The sequence below is a fragment of the Taudactylus pleione genome, unplaced genomic scaffold (genome assembly GCF_031769625.1).
Source record: "Taudactylus pleione unplaced genomic scaffold, aTauple2 ptg000946l, whole genome shotgun sequence".
Taxonomy (NCBI): domain Eukaryota; kingdom Metazoa; phylum Chordata; class Amphibia; order Anura; family Myobatrachidae; genus Taudactylus; species Taudactylus pleione.
Window position 1 is genome coordinate 1,596,366 of NW_028285347.1, and position 20,548 is coordinate 1,616,913.

Here is a 20,548-nt window from a genome sequence, read left to right on the forward strand (position 1 = left end):
GCAGGGACCATTCCCCCGGATGAACGTCCTGGCGACTGAGAAAGTCCGCCTCCCAGTTTAGCACTCCCAGAATGAAGACAGCTGATATGGCCGGAAGATTGCGCTCCGCCCATACCAGGATCCGAGACACCTCTACGAGAGCCGCCCGACTTCGGGTTCCTCCTTGCCGATTTATGTAGGCCACGGTGGTAGCGTTGTCCGACTGGACCTGCACTGGGCGACCTTGGAGAACCCGATGTGCCTGCTGGAGAGCATTGAAAACCGCTCGGAGTTCCAAGATGTTTATTGGAAGCTCTGCTTCTGCTGGAGTCCACCTGCCCTGGAACAAGTTGGGACCCGAAACTGCTCCCCAGCCCCGAAGACTGGCGTCCGTTGTCAACAGGACCCAATTCGCCACCCAGAACGGACGACCCTTGTTGAGATGGGTCGTCTGCAACCACCAGGCAAGGGACAGACGAACCTCCGCAGTGAGCACTATCGTCTGGGATTTTAGAGACTGAGGCAGTCCATTCCACTTGGACAGAATCAGATGCTGCAGAGGTCTGGAGTGAAACTGGGCATATTCCACAATGTCGAATACCGACACCATGGAGCCCAGTAACCTCATCGCCGAGTGTAGAGACACCCGGCGGCTGTGCAGACAACTGCGCACCCTCGACTGTAAGGCAGAGATCTTTTCCCCCGTCACAAAGATCCTTTGCTATCCCGAGTCCAATAAGGATGCGAGGTGCAGAATCCGCTGAGACGGGATCAGGGTGGACTTCTGCCAGTTTTTTCAACCAGCCGTGCCGTTGCAGTAGCGCAATGGTCAGGTCCAAGCGGCGCCGAAGGAGCTCCGGAGATCCTGCCACTAAGAGAAGGTCGACCAAGTACGGCAGCATGCGGACTCCCTGCAGCCGCAGGGAAGCAGCCATGACCGCCATCACCTTGGTGAAAACACGTGGTGCTGTCGCCAGGCCAAAAGGTAACGCCCGGAACTGAAAGTGGTCGCTGCGGATTGCAAACCTGAGGAACTGCTGATGGCGCAAAAGAATAGGGACATGCAGGTAAGCATCCTGTATGTCCAATGACACCATGTAGTCCCCAGGTTCCAGCGCCAGAATGATGGACCGCAGGGTCTCCATCCGAAACTTCGGCACCCGCAAAGACTTGTTGAGAGCTTTGAGGTTGAGAATCGGACGAAACAACCCATTGGGTTTCTGCACCAAAAAGAGATTGGAATAGAAACCCATGCCCCTCTGGGAGAATGGAACAGGCACTATAACTCCAGCCTGGAGCATAGTGTGCAAGACCTTCCGCAGCTCCGTGGCTTTGTTCCGGTCTGATGGTAGACCCGTGGTGAAGAATCGAGCCGGGGGTCTGTGCCGGAAGGAGAGGGCATGGCATACCCGTGTGAGACCACCTCGAGCACCCAAGTGTCTGTCGTGGTGACCGACCAACACTGGGCGAACTGCAGTAGGCGGCCTCCCACTTTAAGATCCCCCAAAGGGAGGCCCGGACCGTCAGGCCGCAGGCTTGTCATCTGGCTTAGGGGCCGGACGTCTGGTACTCCAGGCCTGCTTCCGGGGCTTGGACGATTTCTTGGGGCCAGCCTGACGGGGAAAAGACTGTGCTTTAGGCCTACCCTGGGCGCTATAAGACCGAAAGGATGATGTACCTGAACCAGAAGGAACAGCAGCCGACGGGAGACATGCTGATTTAGCTGCCGCCAGCGTGGCTATAATCTTGTCCAGGTCCGGACCGAAGAGAACCTCTCCGTTAAAAGGCAACGTCCGCCTTCCAGGATCGCAACCACAAGGTGCGACGAGCAGCCACCGCTGCCGAAGAAATTCGAGACGCCAGGGTACTAATATCTAAGGCCGCTTCGTTGATATAAGTGGCCGAATCCCGGAGATTGCTGATCAACTCCGTCTGCTCAGCCGAACAGTCGGGATCGAAGGACGCCTCCGACGTATCAGCCCAGCGCTCCATAGCTCTGGCAACCCAGCAAATGGCCATAGCTGGCCGTGCTGCCCCCCCTGCAAGGGAATAGACGGACTTCAGGCAGATCTCTACCTTGCGGTCCGTAGCATCCTTAAGGGAGGACATGGATGGCATGGGCAATGTGGCACTACGGACAAGGCGTGTCACATGAGAATCCACCTGTGGAGGGGATTCCCACTTGGCAAAATAATTGTCCGCAAACGGATACGCCACTGCTAAACGCCTTTGAGGCTGATATCGTTTGCCTGGCTGTTTCCACGCTTCCTCTAGGTGGTCAACTAATTGTCCCGAAAGAGGAAATACTGTGGTATCTCCTTTAACATCTTTGAAAAAGGCGTATTTGGACTTTGATACCGGAGGTTCCTCATCCTCAATAACTAAAGCAGTGTGGACTGCACGAATAAGGCCAGGTATATACACCTTAGACTTAGCGTCCGATTCTTTAGGACGGGGAGGCTCCTGGTCAGAAAGATCCAGAATCTCCCCATCATCGGACGTCCCATCGTCATCCTCATAAGGAGCGGACTGAGACGCCACCGGCCGCATCACAGACTCCCCCTGCAACACGTCTGACAACTGCTGTACAGAGCTTGTTAACTAATTAACCCACGCAGGCTCATGAGAGACCTGAGGAGGGGAAATAGGGAGACCGTGGGGTACCATTAATTGTCTCGGGAAACCCTGCATGGGTGACGACACCACTGACTGCTGGGACAATCCCATCTGAGTGAACGGAGGCAGCGGAGCTAACTGGCCCACGAGGGTTGTAAGCGCCTTGGCGAAACAAGCCCAGGGCGGCTCCTGTACCGGTGCTGTGACCGTAATAGGCCATGCCAATAAATAACACGGTCGGCATAGCCCTTCCGCGCTACCCTCCCTCTCCGCTATAGATGCCTTGCACGTAGTACACCGAAGCTGTAGAGGGAAGTCACTCTCAGAAATGATGGTAAATATGTGACCCCTCTCAACAATACTTGTCCGTATAGTGAGAGACCACCCTGCAGCACCGCACCACAAGGGCTTTAGCAGAAAGACAGGGACAGAAATAAGGCTGACAGGTAAGAAGTAAAGTACAGGCAGCAGCGCTAGCACAGTCACATACAATGCAAAGAAAAATCAATTCCTGCACTATCAGCGCTGATTCTCAACTACCCAGACACAAAGTCTGGTAGGACACAGCGCTGCATACACAGATCTGACCCAAATCGGAGGAGAGGTATGCGGGGGGACCCAGACCACGATGCCTCTGATTCCAGGCTTCCAGCAGCGTTCACCATGCGGTTGTAAGATGGCCGCCGAGGAGCTTAGAGGAGGCTGGCCTGGGGGAGGAGCGCTGCTACAGAGCCAGTCAGCGTTGCAGAGAGGACTGTGCAGCGGGGGAGGCGCCGGCTGTGAGACAGGGAAGGCGCGCTCCCCTGGCATGCATTTAACCCCCGGGACGCCGCAGCGCTACCGCTCTGCTGCTGTCCGCTGTCCCAGGGGGGTAGTGGAAGCGCAGGTTAGATACCTGGCTCCACGCTGCAGCCAGTCCCCAGGGAGCCCCCTGCCTGGGGACTCTGGACCATGTGTTCAGCGGGGACCCACCGCGGGACCCCGCTGCTTACCTTGCTGTCCCCCTTGAATCCGGCCATGGTCCCAAACATCTGGGGTCACTGCTAGCTGTGACCCCAGATGCTCACCAGCATCCCCGGATCAGTGCCGGCGTTCTGGTACCGGCGAGGGTGGAGGGAAGACGGCATGGACGTCAGCACTGACTGTCCATGCTGTACTTCCAGATGTGCAGCCACAGCTGCTTGAAGAAAACTTCAGGGGCTCTTCTTAGGCCCCCTCCAACAGGTGCATCCGACTCCGGCCGGGCACCAAACTAAACTGGGATGCCTTGGCTCGGGGGCAGGGTATAGGAGGGGGACCCTAGTGCATCCTGGGAGGCTGAAAGCTTAACTCTATGGTGCCCGATGCCTGACGTCATCACCTATACCCCAAGGTATCCTGTGGATACCCTATGGACCCTGAAGTAGAAATACAACATTTATACAATCAGTGTTTAAAGCTCTATACTCTTGTGTTATTTTCCATTCAATCAAGAAATAGTCACAAAACCCTATTTTGGTGTATACTTACACACACAATGTGTCATGCTAAACTAAAGGCAACAGAACCTCTTCCTAAAAAAGCATTAGCATCCAGTGAGCTTCACTTACGTGCAGTACCCGAGGGTTTTAAGATATGGGCAAAGTTCTCGATGTGACTTCATGTCTTCCCTCCCCTTTAAGATCCCCTGGGTAAGGTGTACAAGTTCTGGTGGGATTGTGGCCTGAGTTTGTTGTAAACAATTCAGCACATCGACAGCGTGGCATGCATGCTTCTCTGTCATTAGGAAAACAGACCTGGCCCTTGAGTACCCATCTTTATCCATTGTGGCCTGAATTTGGAAAGAAAGAAAATCAGTATTGATACTTGAAAGCAAGAGGGTTCCCACCTCGCCTCCCTTGCTCATACTGTTATACAATTAGCTCCATATATATTTGGACACTGACAATTTTCAGAATGTTGGCTCTGTACAAGCCCCACAATGGCTTTGAAATAAAACAATGGAGATGAAATTGAAGTGCAAACGTTCAGATTGAATTCAAGGGGTTAAATAAAACATATGTATGAAATGGAATTGCAACTATTTTTATACACGGTCCCCTATTTTCCGGGGCTCAAATGTAATTGAACAAATTCACATACGGTAATCATAAACAAATTGTTAATACTTAATCAAGAATCCTTTGCAGCAATGACTGCCTGATGTCTGGAACCAGTGGACATCACCAAATGCTGGGTTTCCTCCTTTGTTATTCATGGCCAGGCCTTTACTGCAGCTGTCTTCATTTGTTGTTTGTTCATAGATCTTTCTGCCATTTGTTTTGTCTTCAGCAAGCGAGATGCAGCTCGTTCGGATGAGATCAGGTGATTGACTCAGCTATTGCAGAATACTCAACCTTATTACCTTAGAAAACCCCTGGGTTGCTCTTGCAGTATGTTTTGGGTCACTGCTCTTCTGTAAAGCGCTGTCCACTCAAGTTTGCTGAATTTGGCTGAATCTGATCAGACAGTCTATCCCTATTCACTTCAGAATTAATCCGGCTGCTTCTGTCTTCTGTCACATCATTAATAAACACTAGTGAGCCAGTTCCATTGGAAGCCATGCGCACCGATGTGTCATCAGTGGCTTAAATGGTAACTGGTGATTTCTACATAGACTTGCAAATATCTTCTATAGGGCCATGAGGAATCTGTATACAGTCCTGATTTGTGTAACAAAATGGCTAACAGACCTTGAAGATAAGACAGGTGTTGTCTGTAACAGAGTGGGCACAATAAGCATTATGGGCCAAATATCCCTTCCACCTTAAGCCCAAGGGTTGGGGCAAACATTGGAGACATCCAAAGCAAAAGCAGGATTTTTATACCGACCGTTAAATCTCTTGCTCTAAATCCATGGGGACACTGGAATACTGGTGTATAGGAAGTGAAAAGAGGAACCTAACACTGTTAAAAATTAAACTGTGGTATAAAAGATAATTAGTAACCAAGTTGATAGTCAGGTTGACATGTACAAAAGATCGACAAGTTTAAATGGTCGACGCTTTTATTTTTCCAATTTTGACTCTAGTTTTAACCCTAAAGTGCCTAACCATATCCCTCCCCCTGGTGTCTAAACCTAACCTTATCCCTCCCCCTGTTGCCTAAAACCTATCCCTCCCCCTGGTGCCTAACCCTAACCCTCTCGTTGGTGCCTAAACCTAACCCTGGTGCCTAACCCTCCCCTCTGGCAGCCTAACCCTAACCCACCCCAAATACCTAACCCTAACCTTAATGTTGAAAAAAAAACAACAAATCTGTGTCGATCATTTGAACGTGTTGACCTTTTAACTCTATCTACCTTTTAACCCTGTCGACCTAGTGCATGTCGACCTTTCATCTGGATCTCCAGCAGAACATGGCGCAGAGTTCTGAAACCCTCCTGGTTAAAGCAATAGGGAAAAACAAAATACTCTGTGGAATCCAGGGATTCAAAGGTTTGATTGCAAAAAACAATAAACTAGGTTGAGATTCCAGGGAACCATGGGTTGTACAAAAAAAAGCTGCACACGGAGCACACATTGCCAGAAAGACTCAACCTCTGGGATCAGCACTAGCCATCTTTTGAAAAAGACTGACAGCGCAGAAATCTGAACCCAATGGTCCCAATCGTAAGCCTGCCCTCCAACTTCTGCTGTAGGAATAGAAGTCTAGCCATCTGAAGGAGGAAGTGGATAAATGCTTCTATTCACACCAAGCAACACAAGTATGCCAGAGCTTGTGATAGTTTCTGGCAAAACAGGATTCCTTGCTTTCAACATAGCCTGGACAACACTATATGAGAACCCCTTGGCTTTCAAGATAATAGCCTTATCGTTCAACGATCAATCATTCATATCATTCATTTTTATGCAGTGGACGATCGACCAAAGACCAAGGATTCGCATTCCCTCATGAATGATAACGATATCTATGGGCATGCAGGCCAACTTGGTCGATTTTGTAAAGATTTTCATGTATAAAGATAGGTGAGCTACCAAAATTAAGACAGCGAGCTACTGGTAGCTCGCGAGCTACAGTATGGAGACCACTGCTATATACTATCTCAAACTGCTAGGATTTAGTTATATATGGATGTGCAATTTTCATGTGTTGCTTTATCTGTAGCAATTGTTTGTAGATCACATTTTAACTACTTGTTTGTCTTTTAATTATTTAACCATTAAATGGTATTTTTCAATTAAAGCCTCCTGTTTATCAATAGAGAGCAAACAGTTTCATATTGATTTTTTTCTACATTGATTATTAAAGTATCAGTACTAAGCGCAGTAATCATTGTATTGTATAGTGAATCCCAGAGGCTGGCACTATAGTTTGCACAAGGGAAGGCTAGCCCACTAGGCTCAATAATGCAGGCGGGGAGGGAAGGCTAGCACGCAAGGCTCAATGATGCAGGCGGGGAGGGAAGGCTAGCACGCAAGGCTCAATGATGCAGGTGGGGAGGGAAGGCTAGCACGCAAGGCTCAATGATGCAGGTGGGGAGGGAAGGCTAGCACGCAAGGCTCAATGATGCAGGTGGGGAGGGAAGGCTAGACAGCATGGTCCAATCCCACAGAGGTGCTACTGTTGCGCAAATTGCTGAAAATATTAAACACTGGGTATGATAGAAAGGTGTCAGAATGCACAGAGCATCACAGACTAGCTAGAGTGCCCATGCTGACCCCTGTCCACCGGTGAAAGCGCCGACAGTGGGCACGTGAGTGTCAGAAGTGGACCACAGAGCAATGAAAGAAGATAGCCTGGTCTGATTAATCACATTTTATTTTAGATCATGTGGAAGGGCGTGGCTTGGGTCTTGTCCTGGCATTCATGTGGATGTTTCTTTGACAAGTATAACCTACCTAAACATTATAGCAGGCCAAGTACACCCCTTCTTGGCAAAAGTATTCCATGATGGTAGTGGCCTCTTTCGGCAGGATAGTGCACCCTGCCGCACTGCAAAAAATGGTCATGAATGGTTTGAGTAACATGACAAAGAGTTAAAGGTGTTGACCTGGCCTCCAAATTCCCCAAATCTCAATCTGATTGAGCATCTGTGAGATGTGCTGGAAAAAAAAAAAAAAGTCTCAGCCATGGAGGCCCCACTTCACAAATGAAAGGATCTGCTGCTCATGTCTTGGTGCCAGATTCCACAGGACACCTTCAGAGGTCTTGTGGAGTTCAGAGCTGTTTTGGCGGCACGAGCAGGGCCTACACAATATTCAGCAGGTCATTTAATGGTATGGCTGAGTACTCCAGAGTGCGCCTAAACAGAAGACTACTTTCTTCTCTCTTCGGTTCAATCCATAAATTATTCTGGGAACATCACGCATATGAAGGAGATACATCTAAATAGATAATGACAGAATATAACTGAGGACTGTCTAGGAGTCCTAAAGTCTCTGATGTGGATTTTCAATAACTTCTCCACATTGCACAGATCTTAAAAAGGCCAATAAACCACAAAATAAAGAAAAGGAGTTATGGTAAAACTTACCCTTGTTAACTCTCTTTCTTCTAAGTCCATAGGGTCCACAGGGGAGACGATGTGGATGTCCCAAAGCAGTTGTTCAAGGGTGGGGACGCTCCTAAGCTGAGAGGAGAACCCTGCGCCCGAAGGAAGAATCCTGAGAGGCAAATGTATCAAAGACATAAAACCTAAGAAAGGTGTGGACAGACGACCACATGGCCGCCTTGCATAGCTGTTCAACACTGGCGCCACACCGTGCTGCCCATGAGGGACCCACAGAGCAAGTAGAATGAGCAGATACTGTAGCCGCCACAGGAAGGCCAGCCTGTGTTTAAGTCTGTAAGATAGTCATGCAAAACCATCTGGCCAGAGTCTGTTTGTTAGTTGGCCATCCCTTCTTATGGAATCCATATAAGATTAAGAGGTAGTCCAATTTCCTGAATGAATTAATACGGTCCACGTAGATCTTCAAAGCACGGACCACATCCAGAGGTCTGGTGATTGAAAGGCCGGAACCAGAATGTCCTCATTAAGGGCTGAATTCAATTAGTTTCGCAACCGTGATACTTTTTCGTATGGCAAGGTTTTCGCTGACATCGCTGGTTTGTATGCGGGCGCACTCCCGCTATTCTCTGTACTCAATTAGAAAGGAGGCGAAAACGGCACCCAGGAAACTGAAACAGGTGAAAAGTCCTGTCAAAAATGGGGAACTCAGCCTGACACCCCCCTAAAGAAGCACTAACATTGGGGATCACCATAGATGCCCCCGATTAGCTCTAATGAAGGTATTTGGGGTACTTAAGTTGTGACAATTGCTGTAAATTAGCGCATTGGTGAAAATAACTACTCCCAGCAAATTTAGGGTACTTGAAAATGGGTGCTAGCATATTTTTAAGTTGCTAAAGTGAAGTTTTAAATCACATAAAAAAAAATCCACCTGCAGGAAGCACCTGCAATCATAAAAACACTTGCCCAATACTTGGGGACTTTTTCGCCCCCAAAATGAAAGTACTTTTTGGGGGTTTTCTTAAGTCTTTTTTGACACAGTTTATCTTTGGGGGACTGTCCCAAGGGTGCAGGGGGGTTTACCGAAGTTTACACCCCAAAACCTAAATTCTGCACTTTTTTCCGCCTGCTATTCATTGGCGAAACTTTTCCGCTGATTACACTGCATTGACTCTTCGCATACGCGAATAGTCTTTGGAAATGAATGAGGCCGGTTTACGTGCTCCAAGCATGGTCTGGATCACAGAGCTAGAAAATCCCTTAGCCCTTAGAAGGGATGTCTCAAGAGCCAAGCCATTAAAAGACAGGCGGGCCAGGTCCGGATGTAGACAGGGACCCTGAGACAACAGGTCTAGTTGTAGAGAAAGTTGAAGAGGAACGTCTATGGAAAGAATTTGAAGATCGGAGTATCAAAGGCGTCTGGGCCAAGCTGGAGCTACCAACAGAACTGTGCCCCCTTCCTGTTTGTACTTCCGAAGAACCAGAGGAAGAAGGGATATTGGAGGGAAGAAGTACGCCAAATGGAAGGTCCACCTCACAGATAATGCGCCCACGAAGGCTGCGTTGGGGTCCCTTGTCCTGGCTCCATACACTGGAAGTTTGTGGTTGTGTCTTGAGGCCATGAAGTCTACATCCGGTAGACCCCATTTGTCCACCAGGAGCTGAAAGACTTGTGAATGTAGAGACCACTCTCCTGCATGCACGTCGTGATGGCTGAGGAAATCCGCTTCCCAATTGAGAATTCCTGGGATGAACACTGCGGAGATGACTGGGAGATGGCTTTTGGCCTATGTGAGAATGCGGGACACTTCTGCCATTGCTGGCTGACTTCGAGTGTCTACTTGGTGATTGAGGAAGGCCACTGCCGTGGCATTGTCAGACTGTACTTGCACTGACCTGCCCTGAAGAATATCCTGAGCCAGAGTGAGGGCTCTGTAGATGGTTCGGAGTTCCAGGATGTTGATTGGTAAGACCGCCTCGGCTGGAGTCCAGTGGCCTTTGAAGTAGTGCTGGCAGTCCACGGTGAAGAGTGCCCAGTGCGGGATCCAAAAGGGGCATCCCTTGTCTAAGTGGGATGTCTGTAGCCACCAGGGTAAGGACAGGCGAACCTCCGGGGAGCAGCCCATCGTCTGAAATCTGAGCAGATGGGGCAGCCCGGTCCACCTGGAGAGGATCGAGTGTTGTAGGTGCCTGGAGTGAAACTGAGTGAACTCCACCAAGTTGAAGGTGGACACCATGGATCCCAGGCTCTGCATTGCAGAGTGAATTGACACTCGGTTACTGTGTAGTAGTCTGCGCACCAGGTGCTGTAATACTGAGATTTTGTCTGCTGTTAGGAAGATTCTCTGAACCTGAGAGTCCAGGGGGACTCCCAGATGTACCATTCTTTGAGAAGGTGTCAAGGAAGACATTTTTTTCCAGTTGATCAGCCAACCGTGCGTTTGTAGAAAAGCTATGGTTACCTGTAGATGGTGGTGAAGAATTCATGGGGAGCTGGCCAACAGGAAGAGATTGTCTAAGTATGGAAGCAGTCTGATCCCTGACGACGAGGATAGGTCGGCATAACTGCCATGATCTTGGTAATGACAAGGGGAGTCGTTGAAAGGCCAAAAGACAGAGCCTGAAATTGGTAATGCTAGTGTAGTATAGCAAACCGGAGATATTGTTGATGAGAAGGTGCTATAGGTACAGTGTCCTGAATGTCCAGAGACACGATAAAGTCCCCAGGCTCCATAGCCAGGATAATAGAACGGAGAGTTTCCATATAAAAGCTGGGCACCCTGATAAACTTGTTCAGAGACTTGAGGTTGAGGATAGGCCTATGAGACCCGTTGGGCTTCTGAACTAAGAAAAGGGTAGAATAATAGCCCTTCCCTCGCTGTGAGGAGGGGACCAGAATTATTGCTCCTGAGAGCAGTAAGGACTGAATGGCCTTTTGTAGCAGCAGGGCCTTGCTTGGGTCCGATGGAGGTCCTGTACAAAAGAACTGCTGGGAGGGAGTCACCTCACGAAGGAGGGGGCGTATCCGTGGGAGACCACTTCTCTTACCCAGGCGTCTGATGTGGTCTGATGCCAGAACTGGGTGAATTGAAGAAGTCGGCCTCCCCCGTTAGGCTGAAGGCTTGTCCTCAGATTTGGTAGGTGGATGTCTAGTAGCCCAGGTCTGTTTGGTCCTAGGCTTGGAGGCCTTAGTTGATGCCTGATGCATTGGAAAGGACTGACAGGGAGTACCTGCTGTGGCCATCCCATAGGAGAGCTACCACAGGGACCGCTAGGTGTCTGCAATTTCTGCCAGAAAATGTGAAAAAGTAGCACAGGGTGGATCCTGAGGAGAGGACACCAGGGCTGATGGGCTCGGGGCAGTATAACAAGATGCACAAAGACCATCCTGAATGAGGTCCTCTGAAGCTAGACCTGCTAAGCAAGATTTACTAGTAATGAGGGTGCACCACACAACCTGCACCCAATATAGAAACCCCACTTATCGGTTACATTATTCACAAAAATGTCATTTTTTATATATACAAAGAGCTTCTATCTTAAAAAAATCTGACATTAAAGACTAATCTAAAGACTAAACTAAAGGAAGAGAATAATTTTTACCTTATTGATTTTACTCTGAACATAATCCAGCAAAGAAAACAGACGCAGACTTAATACACCAACATTTTCTGGAAAACCATAGTGCATAATACAGGTGGCATCGGTGATCTCTAAAATGGGTGCATAGTCATCTGTGACCACTGCAAATAAAGGAATGGATTTTAGCATCAGGAAAAATGTGCTGTGACCATATTTAGATGTAAATCAGGAAACAGGAAATATCATTTATCTACAAAAATCGAAGCTGCACATTGCTTACCCAAGGCCACGACTGTTCCAGAACTATAAATCTTATTCCACTGCTCCAATACATGAGTGAAACTGTGCACTAGATTGCGGTGTAACAATAAACTGTACGTTGAGCTAGTCTTAACAGCCTACAATGAGACGAAATAGATAATGTAATCACGATAGACTTTCATGTTGTAGAACTCGCTAAAACAAACATTTTTGCAGAAGTTTTCAACCCTGTATTCCAAACAAAAGATGTTTGCACAGGTGTGGCTTTTATTAACATTTACGTGTATATAGTGCCAGCATATTATTCCCTTGTGCTTTGCAATTGGGATCACTGATCTCAGTACTTCTACTTTCCTGCTGTTAACACAAGTGCAAGTCTAACTTATATATCAAAGAATAGGTGATGAGACCAAGCAGTGGATTATATACTACTGCTTATTTGAACAGTAGCAGTGTAAAGGCAGTGGTATCAATTATCCCAATGCCAGCATTTATTGCCATCTTATTCTGTTTGAAAAGCTCAATGTCTGTAAAAAAAGGCTTATATGAACCAGCCCTAACTCGAGGCAGAATAATTTTAGGAACTACAACATATCTTTCAGAGTAGGTTGCTCTGCACCTAGAAAATTTGCTATAGAGCCACAAGTATGCTGCCTAGCTCTATCTATATAATGGCAGAGCATGGCAATAGGAGACCATTAGAGCTGTGCAACCAATACGTAGCTAAGGGATACACACTCACTTTGTGCACTAATTCAGCCTCTTCATCAGACTTTGTGAAGATGAGGATTTTCTCTGCATTCGCTGGTGTGAAATCTAAACACTGCAGCAATACAGATAATTTCTCGCAGTCTAGGCACATCTCCATCACCTAGGTAAAAAGGACAGAGATTACAAAACTATATCTTAATCCTGTTTGATCTATTGCTTGGACACTTGTGTACTACTATGTGGGAAGTGTTTTTCCTAAATGAGTATAGTTCCGTCATATGATTAGGCATTGTTTATTTCATGTTTATGCTGTTTGGAGAAAAGTTACACACTTATTTTTATAATATTATTTCTCCTTTATCCACTAGGGGACATTGGAGTATATACACTGGGGTATAGTCGAGTTGATGAGTAGAGCAGGCACTTTAAGAATTCATTAGAATAGAAGTTGACTCTTTCCCCTCTAAACCCCACCGCGATTTAGACAAGTGCCCGAGAAAGCTGGACACTTGTTTGGCTGTCTCAAGCATTTTAATTAAATTTTTATTTAAATAATGTTTACAGTAGGAGAGAGCTACAGTGAATATATATATATATATTCTTTTTTTTTTATAATACATACTGTACATCTATTTTAGTGCTCCACATCGGGGCCTGGCGGGCCAACTCACAGTACATATAACAAACAATCAGGACTTCGATTCATAATTATCTCTTATTAAACATCATATATTTAGCCTGTGTATTGTCAGAATGAGCTACTACTGCTAGCTTCCACTGTCAATTTCGGTGCTTCCGGGCATAGGTGTGTAGTTTCATGTTTATATGCAATCTTGGCAGGCGGCACTATAGCTTTTTGCAGGATATTAGCTTACGTAGTTTCATAGGCTCAGACCATATTTTAGTAAAACCGCTCTTGAACTGAATTTGGCAGCTTCACAATTGTCCCCTTAACTAGGCATATAGCCTAGTGAGCTGCGGCACAATAATAATGAAACCAGAGTCCCAGGTTGAATTCCTATCTGGAACACTATTATAGGTAATACATATTTTATCTATAGACTAGACAGTATGGAGCCATTGCACCTCGGCCTTTTGGCTAGAATCAAGTGTAGGATCTGTTCTTATCCGCTTAATGCAGGGACAAATCTATAATGGGTGCAGGGTGTGCCTCCACCGCACACCCTGAACCCATATTTTTAATACTTACCACTCTGCCGCCGGAGTCCCACGTCAGCGCAGGTCTCAGCGCTGTCAAAATTGCCTGACAATAGGCGCAGCGGCCATTTTCCTAGCATTTTGCGCATGCACAGTAGGGAAAACAAAAGGGAAAATGGCCTTGGCTTTCTCCTGGAAGCCAATGTAAACACAGATAATATGCTTTAAATATGGGTTCTCCCTTACTGTCATTCCTTTCTGGTGGGATCAGTATTTTGTGTTACATTACAAGAGTGAGGAGACCGTGCTTTCATTGCTGCCTACAGACAAATCACAGCATCTTCTACACATGAACGTATTAGGAGATAGTCTAACACTGCTTGCGCTCGGCTCCTTGTGAAAGGGACTGTATTATGTTTACGCTGTAACCATTGGCCTCTCCCTCTGTTTGCACAGTATAAGCCATCTAGTTGGGGAGATAGATATATATATCAGAGAAGTCCTGCACTCTCATTATAAGGAGACATCTTCGGGGTGCTTCCAAGGACCAAAAGGCCCCTAAATAATCAAATGTATTCACTGGAGGAAGGATGCACTCGCCACTTAAATTCAATCAAATTTATTCATGACAGAACATCACAGTTGCATAGACGAAACGAATTGTGGTCGACGCTTCGGTTACACTCTGAACCTCACAAGAGCTCAGTCAATGGTAGTCATAACCAACAGTAATAGCAAAGTGGTAAGACATAATCTAGGATCCTATAAAACACTTGATGTGGTGAGGAGTTAAACAGCTCTCATCCACTGTCAGAGTAACTCCCGGTACCAGGTAAAAGATTGCAAGCACCTCGTGTCACAAATTAATTCCTTCTAATAATATATCCCACCAAAAACAATATGTGCATAAAAGCACATGAGTAAATACCTCAGTGTCAGTCCGAGCAAAGCTGAAACACCCTAATCCAGTTCAAGCACTCCGGATCGCACAAATCTGTAGACAAATGTCAGGATTCACTAAATAGCAACACCTTAACATAATTCACCAGCCTAGGAAACCCTGTGTGGATAAAAGACATGTTTATAAATACCTCAATGACAATAGGGGCAAGGCTCAACTAGCCTTGTCTAGAACATGCAATCGGGACCTCAAAGACCTATGGACAAATATCAGGGTTAGTGCGGTGTGCACTACCGGAATTCACTACAGTGCTCTTGAATGAGAGCTTACCTCAATGCATCAAGGACCATCCAGGGTCTGTACGGCAAAGAAGATTGCAAGCAGCAGGACGTGATGCAGACCAGTGAGACTGCCGGCTCCCACTGAGTGTACGCTGACAGGCATTGCTCAGGCTTAAAAAGCAGCTGGACCGGATATGCACGGCTAAGATGGATGTCATTTCTGCATGTTTAGCTTGACCAACCAAGAGCACATTCCCCCCGATGCCAACGAAGAAAGAGCCGGAGACCACATCCGAGGGCACAGTGACTTAAGAGTACAATGGACATAAATAAGTTTGGAAGAACAACCAATAAGGGCACCACATCGAATATTAAAAGACCATCAACATTTGACCCCCCCCTTCAACAATGCTAGTTTAAAAACTTATCTTAGGCTGATCAATAATGAAGTTACTTCTAATATTGTACCTAGGGCATACAACAATCTGACAACCATTGAGAGAAAGGCTCTACAGTCCTTGATAGAGAATCCTAATCTTGTAATTCGATCCGCTGACAAGGGAGGGGCAGTAGTGGTGCAGGATTGGGCTGACTACGACACAGAAATTATGTCGCAGCTGGATGATAGTAATGTGTACATGAGTTTGGCTTCTAGGCCAGTTGATGAAATTAAATCTCAAGTTGATATGGTTCTCAGTTATGCCCTTGCGCAGAGGTGGATTGATTATGATGAATTCCAGTTCCTTATGGTTGATAAACCACAATGTCCCATTCTATACACACTGCCAAAAATGTACAAAACATTAGTGAAACCACCAGGCAGACCGAGTATTTCCGCTCAAGGATCTGTGTTTCAACCGCTGGCCATCTTAATTGATAGCGAATTACAACTGCTAGTGTGCAACCATCCCACCTACCTTAGAGACACTGGACATCTGCTACAGTCCATAAGGGATATTGGAGTTTTGGATAACATCATATTAGCAACCATGGATGTGAAGTCACTCTATACTGTGATTCCCCATGAAGAAGGTATAGAGTCATTAAGGGAGGCTTTGATGACATGGTCATCTAGACGCATTCCTACAGAATTTTTGGATGAGCTTGCTACATTGGTATTATGTAAAAATAATGTTCAATACAAGGATCGTTACTATTTACAGACATCCGGAACAGCTATGGGCTCAAATCTAGCCACGTCATATGCCAATTTGTTTATGGCCAAGTATGAGAATGAACATATAATTTCTAAATATGGTGATATGATTAAGTTCTAGCGCCGCTTTATAGATGACTTTTTTGATTTGGCAGGGCACTACTGAGACTTTTGAGCAGATGGTAACCAATTTAAATACACTGGATCATTAAATTAATTTCATGTATGAAATGGATAGAAGCACGATCAATTTCTTGGACGTCTCCATAAGCTACACTGATGGGAAATTATCAACTTCCCTATTAAGGAAACCCAAACAAAAAGTATGGTGGTCGCTCACATCAGCTTAATGACAATGCACAGGTGCTTGTAAAGGACGGGGTTTACAGTAAACTACAGAAAAAAAAAGAAAGGGATATTCCCTCCAGCACACTGCAGCAATATCAACAAAAATACTTGAATCCTACAAAATAGAAATTCAGAGGTATTGGTTACATACATTTGCAAATATATCAATAAGAGCCGGACCAACGTCTAGGCTCCTCTATACCGGCGTCCCTAACATTATGGGGTTCACGTCCGAGGCGCAGGGAACCCCAAAAGAATCCAGCCAAGGATTGTATGTAACCAATACCTCTGAATTTCTATTATTATGCAAGATTCAAGTATTTTTGTTGATATTGGTGCAGTGTGCTGGAGGGAATATCCCTTCCTTTTTTTTTGCTATTCAGGAAACCTACTGATAGGAAACTGGTGTTTCTGCCCACCAGCCACCACCCCACAGCGTTGAAAGAAAATAAGACCACTGTCACAGTATCTACGTGTTATGCGTATTAACTCCACATTAGAAAAGAGAGAACGCCAATTGATTGAAATGACACAGATTTTTGAATCAGGATACCAGCAATCAACTTTGTCTAGGTGTCTTCAGAAAGCAAAACATATTTTCTCGACTGAACCCGACAATGTGACTGGGAACATCCAGAAAGACCCTCGCCTGATCTACACCATCACGTTTGACGCCAAAGCAAAGATAGCACAAAAATCCCCTAAAAAATGTTGTTCCATCTTAAAAAGTAATAGGACGGTACCATTTCAAAATTTGGCACCACCCATGATGGCGTACAGGAGAGGACCCAATTTGAGGCAGATGTTAAATGAGACCCACCCTCTATCCAGGCAAAGAAAGTGATGTATCGGAAATAATGTTGAAGAGACCGTGTAGTTATTCTTGCGGCAGTTGTATAACCTGCACCTCAATGGTAGTCGGACCAACTTTCCCACATCCACATTCGGGCCGTAAAATTAAAATCAAGTACAGACTACACTGTGTGCTTGATTATTTGATATACATTTTAATTTGCCCATTGAGACAGGATGGCAAACCATATAGCCTCAATTTGGGCAGCCATACAGACTGGCAAGAGTGATAAACTGGTAGCCAGGCATTTTCTGGAAAAAGACCATCAAATGGCATCTTTATGGTGCAAATTGATTGATTGGATCCCTCCAAAACAAGGTAGAGATAGGCTCATGTTGCTAAAAAAGCAAGAGAGTTTTTGGATACATGAATTAGATGCTGTCACACCGAGAGGTTTAAATGAGTATAATCCGCTTAGCATCTTTCTTTAATTTGTTTTTCATTTGTTCTATACTTATATTTGACATTGGGCACTTCACATTGCCAACAATAGTTTATTTTTTGTTTATTTTTCAGTTTCCATTTATATATCTTTTATAGATACTCTTTCATTTCTTCATTTCCCATATTTTCATTATACATTTTTCTGCTGATTTTTTTAGCTGTTTTTGTTTAGTAACTTTAGAGACAATATTGTTGTTTGTATACAGATATTTAAGTATATTTGGACAGTTTATGTTCTGATACGTTTGTTCTATAATGTATACACCCCTACACATATAATAAGCACTGTTAATACTGTTATGCAGCATTTAGTTACAAAAAATTCTCATGCATTGAAAAAAGCAATTAATATATTATGTTGGATTGACTTGGTAGCATGCTGTTAGTCAAATCAGGCTTCTGTATATTATTAAGACTAGATCACCCGTCTAAGCTTGCTTGTCAAGTGGGAGCACGAAAGTGTATTTCACCACAGCCGCCGACTTCCGTTTTAGGCTCCTTTACTAACTACTATCCCTGGTCACCCTCGATAGTTTGCGTGTCCAGCAGTTTTTAAGCTCCCATCATCCCCTGGTAACACACTTTAGCTTGCGTGTCAAGCTGACATGCGGAAATGACATCCATCTTAGCCTTTCTCTCAATGGTTGTCAGATTGTTGTATGCTCTATATTAGAAGTAACTTCATTATTGACCAGCCTAAGATAGGTTTTTAAACTAGCATTGTTGGAGGGGGGGTCAAATGTTGATGGTCTTTTAACTCTTAATATTCGATGTGGTGCCCTTATTGGTTGTTCTTCCAAACTTATACATGTCAATTGTATTCTTAAAAGTCACTGTGCCTACATGCGGTGAACTAGAAAGGTTGAATACCACATCTACATCCGCCTTCCTCGTCGTCGCCTCCTTGTGGCCACTCCGCCTCGGATGTGGTCTCCGGCTCTTTCTTCGTTGGCATCGGGGGGAATGTGCTCTTGGTTGGTCAAACTAGACACGCAGAAATGACATCCATCTTAGCCGTGCATATCCAGTCCAGCGGCTTTTTAAGCCTGAGCAATGCCTGTCAGTGTACACTCAGTGGGAGCCGGCGGTCTCACTGGTCTGCATCACGTCCTGCTGCTTGCAATCTTCTTTGCCGTACAGACCCTGGATGGTCCTTGATGCATTGAGGTAAGCTCTCATTCAAGAGCACTGCAGTAAATTCCGGTAGTGCACACCGCACTAACCCTGATATTTGTCCATAGGTCTGTGAGGTCCCGATTGCATGTTCTAGACAAGGCTAGTTGAGCCTTGCCCCTATTGTCATTGAGGTATTTATAAACATGTCTTTTATCCACACAGGGTTTCCTAGGCTGGTGAATTATGTTAAGGTGTTGCTATTTAGTGAATCCTGACATTTGTCTACAGATCTGTGCGATCCGGAGTGCTTGTACCGGATTAGGCTGTTTCAGCTTTGCTCGGACGGACACTGAGGTATTAGCTCACTTGCTTTTATGCACATATTGTTTCCGGTGGGATATATTATTAGAAGGAATTAATTTGTGACACGAGGTGCTTGCAATCTTTTACCTGGTACCGGGAGTTACTCTGACAGTGGATGAGAGCTGTTTAACTCCTCACCACATTAAGTGTTATATAGGAGCCTGATAGACAGGTCATTATATCTTTTTTGTTTCACAGATTATGTCTTACCACTTTGCTATTACTGTTGGTTATGACTACCATTGACTGAGGTCTTGAGAAAGGTTCAGAGTGTAAGCGAAACGTCGACCACAATTCGTTTCGTCTATGCCACTGTGATGTTCTGTCATGAATACATTTGATTGATGATTTTAAGTGGCGAGTGCATCTTTCCTCCAGTGGATACGTTTGAATAGTGTGTGTGTGTGTGTGTGTGTGTGTGTGTGTGTGTGTGTGTGTGTGTGTGTGTTGTATGAATTGTATATGTTCATCCCAAGGGGAGCACTCTCACGTTACAGGGCTGTTTAGTAGGGTCCCAGGTTCCTTTGAACTGAGATTTTTTTTTTCTCCTCCCATTTGAGTACATGAGTATTCTACTTATGCTGTAGTCTTTAGGTGAGCCATAGAGTGTGGTCCCTTGGGGTGACCATACAGGTCTACACTAACAACTCAGCTAGTGTCTACACAGGGTTTTTCTACTTCTGACACAGCTCCAGTTTAAAGACCAAGCTGTGGAGCGTAGGCCCTGAGAGCATCCACTGAGAATAATGGTGTTTGAGGGGCCGATGTCTGTGACATTGACCACGAGTCAGTAATGACCAGGTGGCTCCTGGTCGATTGCAGGTCGATTCCTACACGGACACTCTTAATGGAGTTCTCTGTAGAAGGGCAATAAGTTCACTGTGCAACATCACTTACCCGACATCGCGCCTTAACAGACGTCTGTCTCTACTGGGTTCCCACATTTCCTCTCAGTTTAGTTCCGTACTGAAGAGCCTGCCTGCATTCCATATTTTGGATGCATTACTGTTCTCTCTATCATGTGTATAAAGATAACTACATCTGTGATTTCCCCTATTATGGGGGCTTGGAGAAGGCCCTTAGGGGTTCTCTCTCTATCCAGGTCTCCTGAAGCTCTCTCCTTCGGGGGAGAGAAAACTATGTCCAGCCTTGGGGTGACTGTGAATTCCCGTAAGATTAGTTCTCTAAACCTCTTATGGAGTTAAATCCATAATCAAGCGTTGACTCCTTCTGGGAGCGATATGCATGGTCAGACATGCACTGTGTATTTTGGATCTTTTACCAGCATTCTACTGGAGTCACTAGT

General features: G+C 45.7%; 1 protein-coding gene across 1 annotated transcript in view; it reads right to left on the reverse strand.

The window, feature by feature from the left end:
* Positions 1-20,548, reverse strand: part of TDRD12 (tudor domain containing 12) — a 206,771-nt gene that overhangs the window by 26,945 nt on the left and 159,278 nt on the right. The window contains exons 19-22 of the mRNA XM_088459847.1: positions 12,654-12,782; positions 11,931-12,048; positions 11,672-11,811; positions 4,185-4,405 (exon numbers count right to left, since the gene is read on the reverse strand). Of these exons, the coding sequence (XP_088315973.1) occupies positions 4,185-4,405; positions 11,672-11,811; positions 11,931-12,048; positions 12,654-12,782 (608 nt within the window). The remainder of the gene's footprint in view (positions 1-4,184; positions 4,406-11,671; positions 11,812-11,930; positions 12,049-12,653; positions 12,783-20,548) is intronic.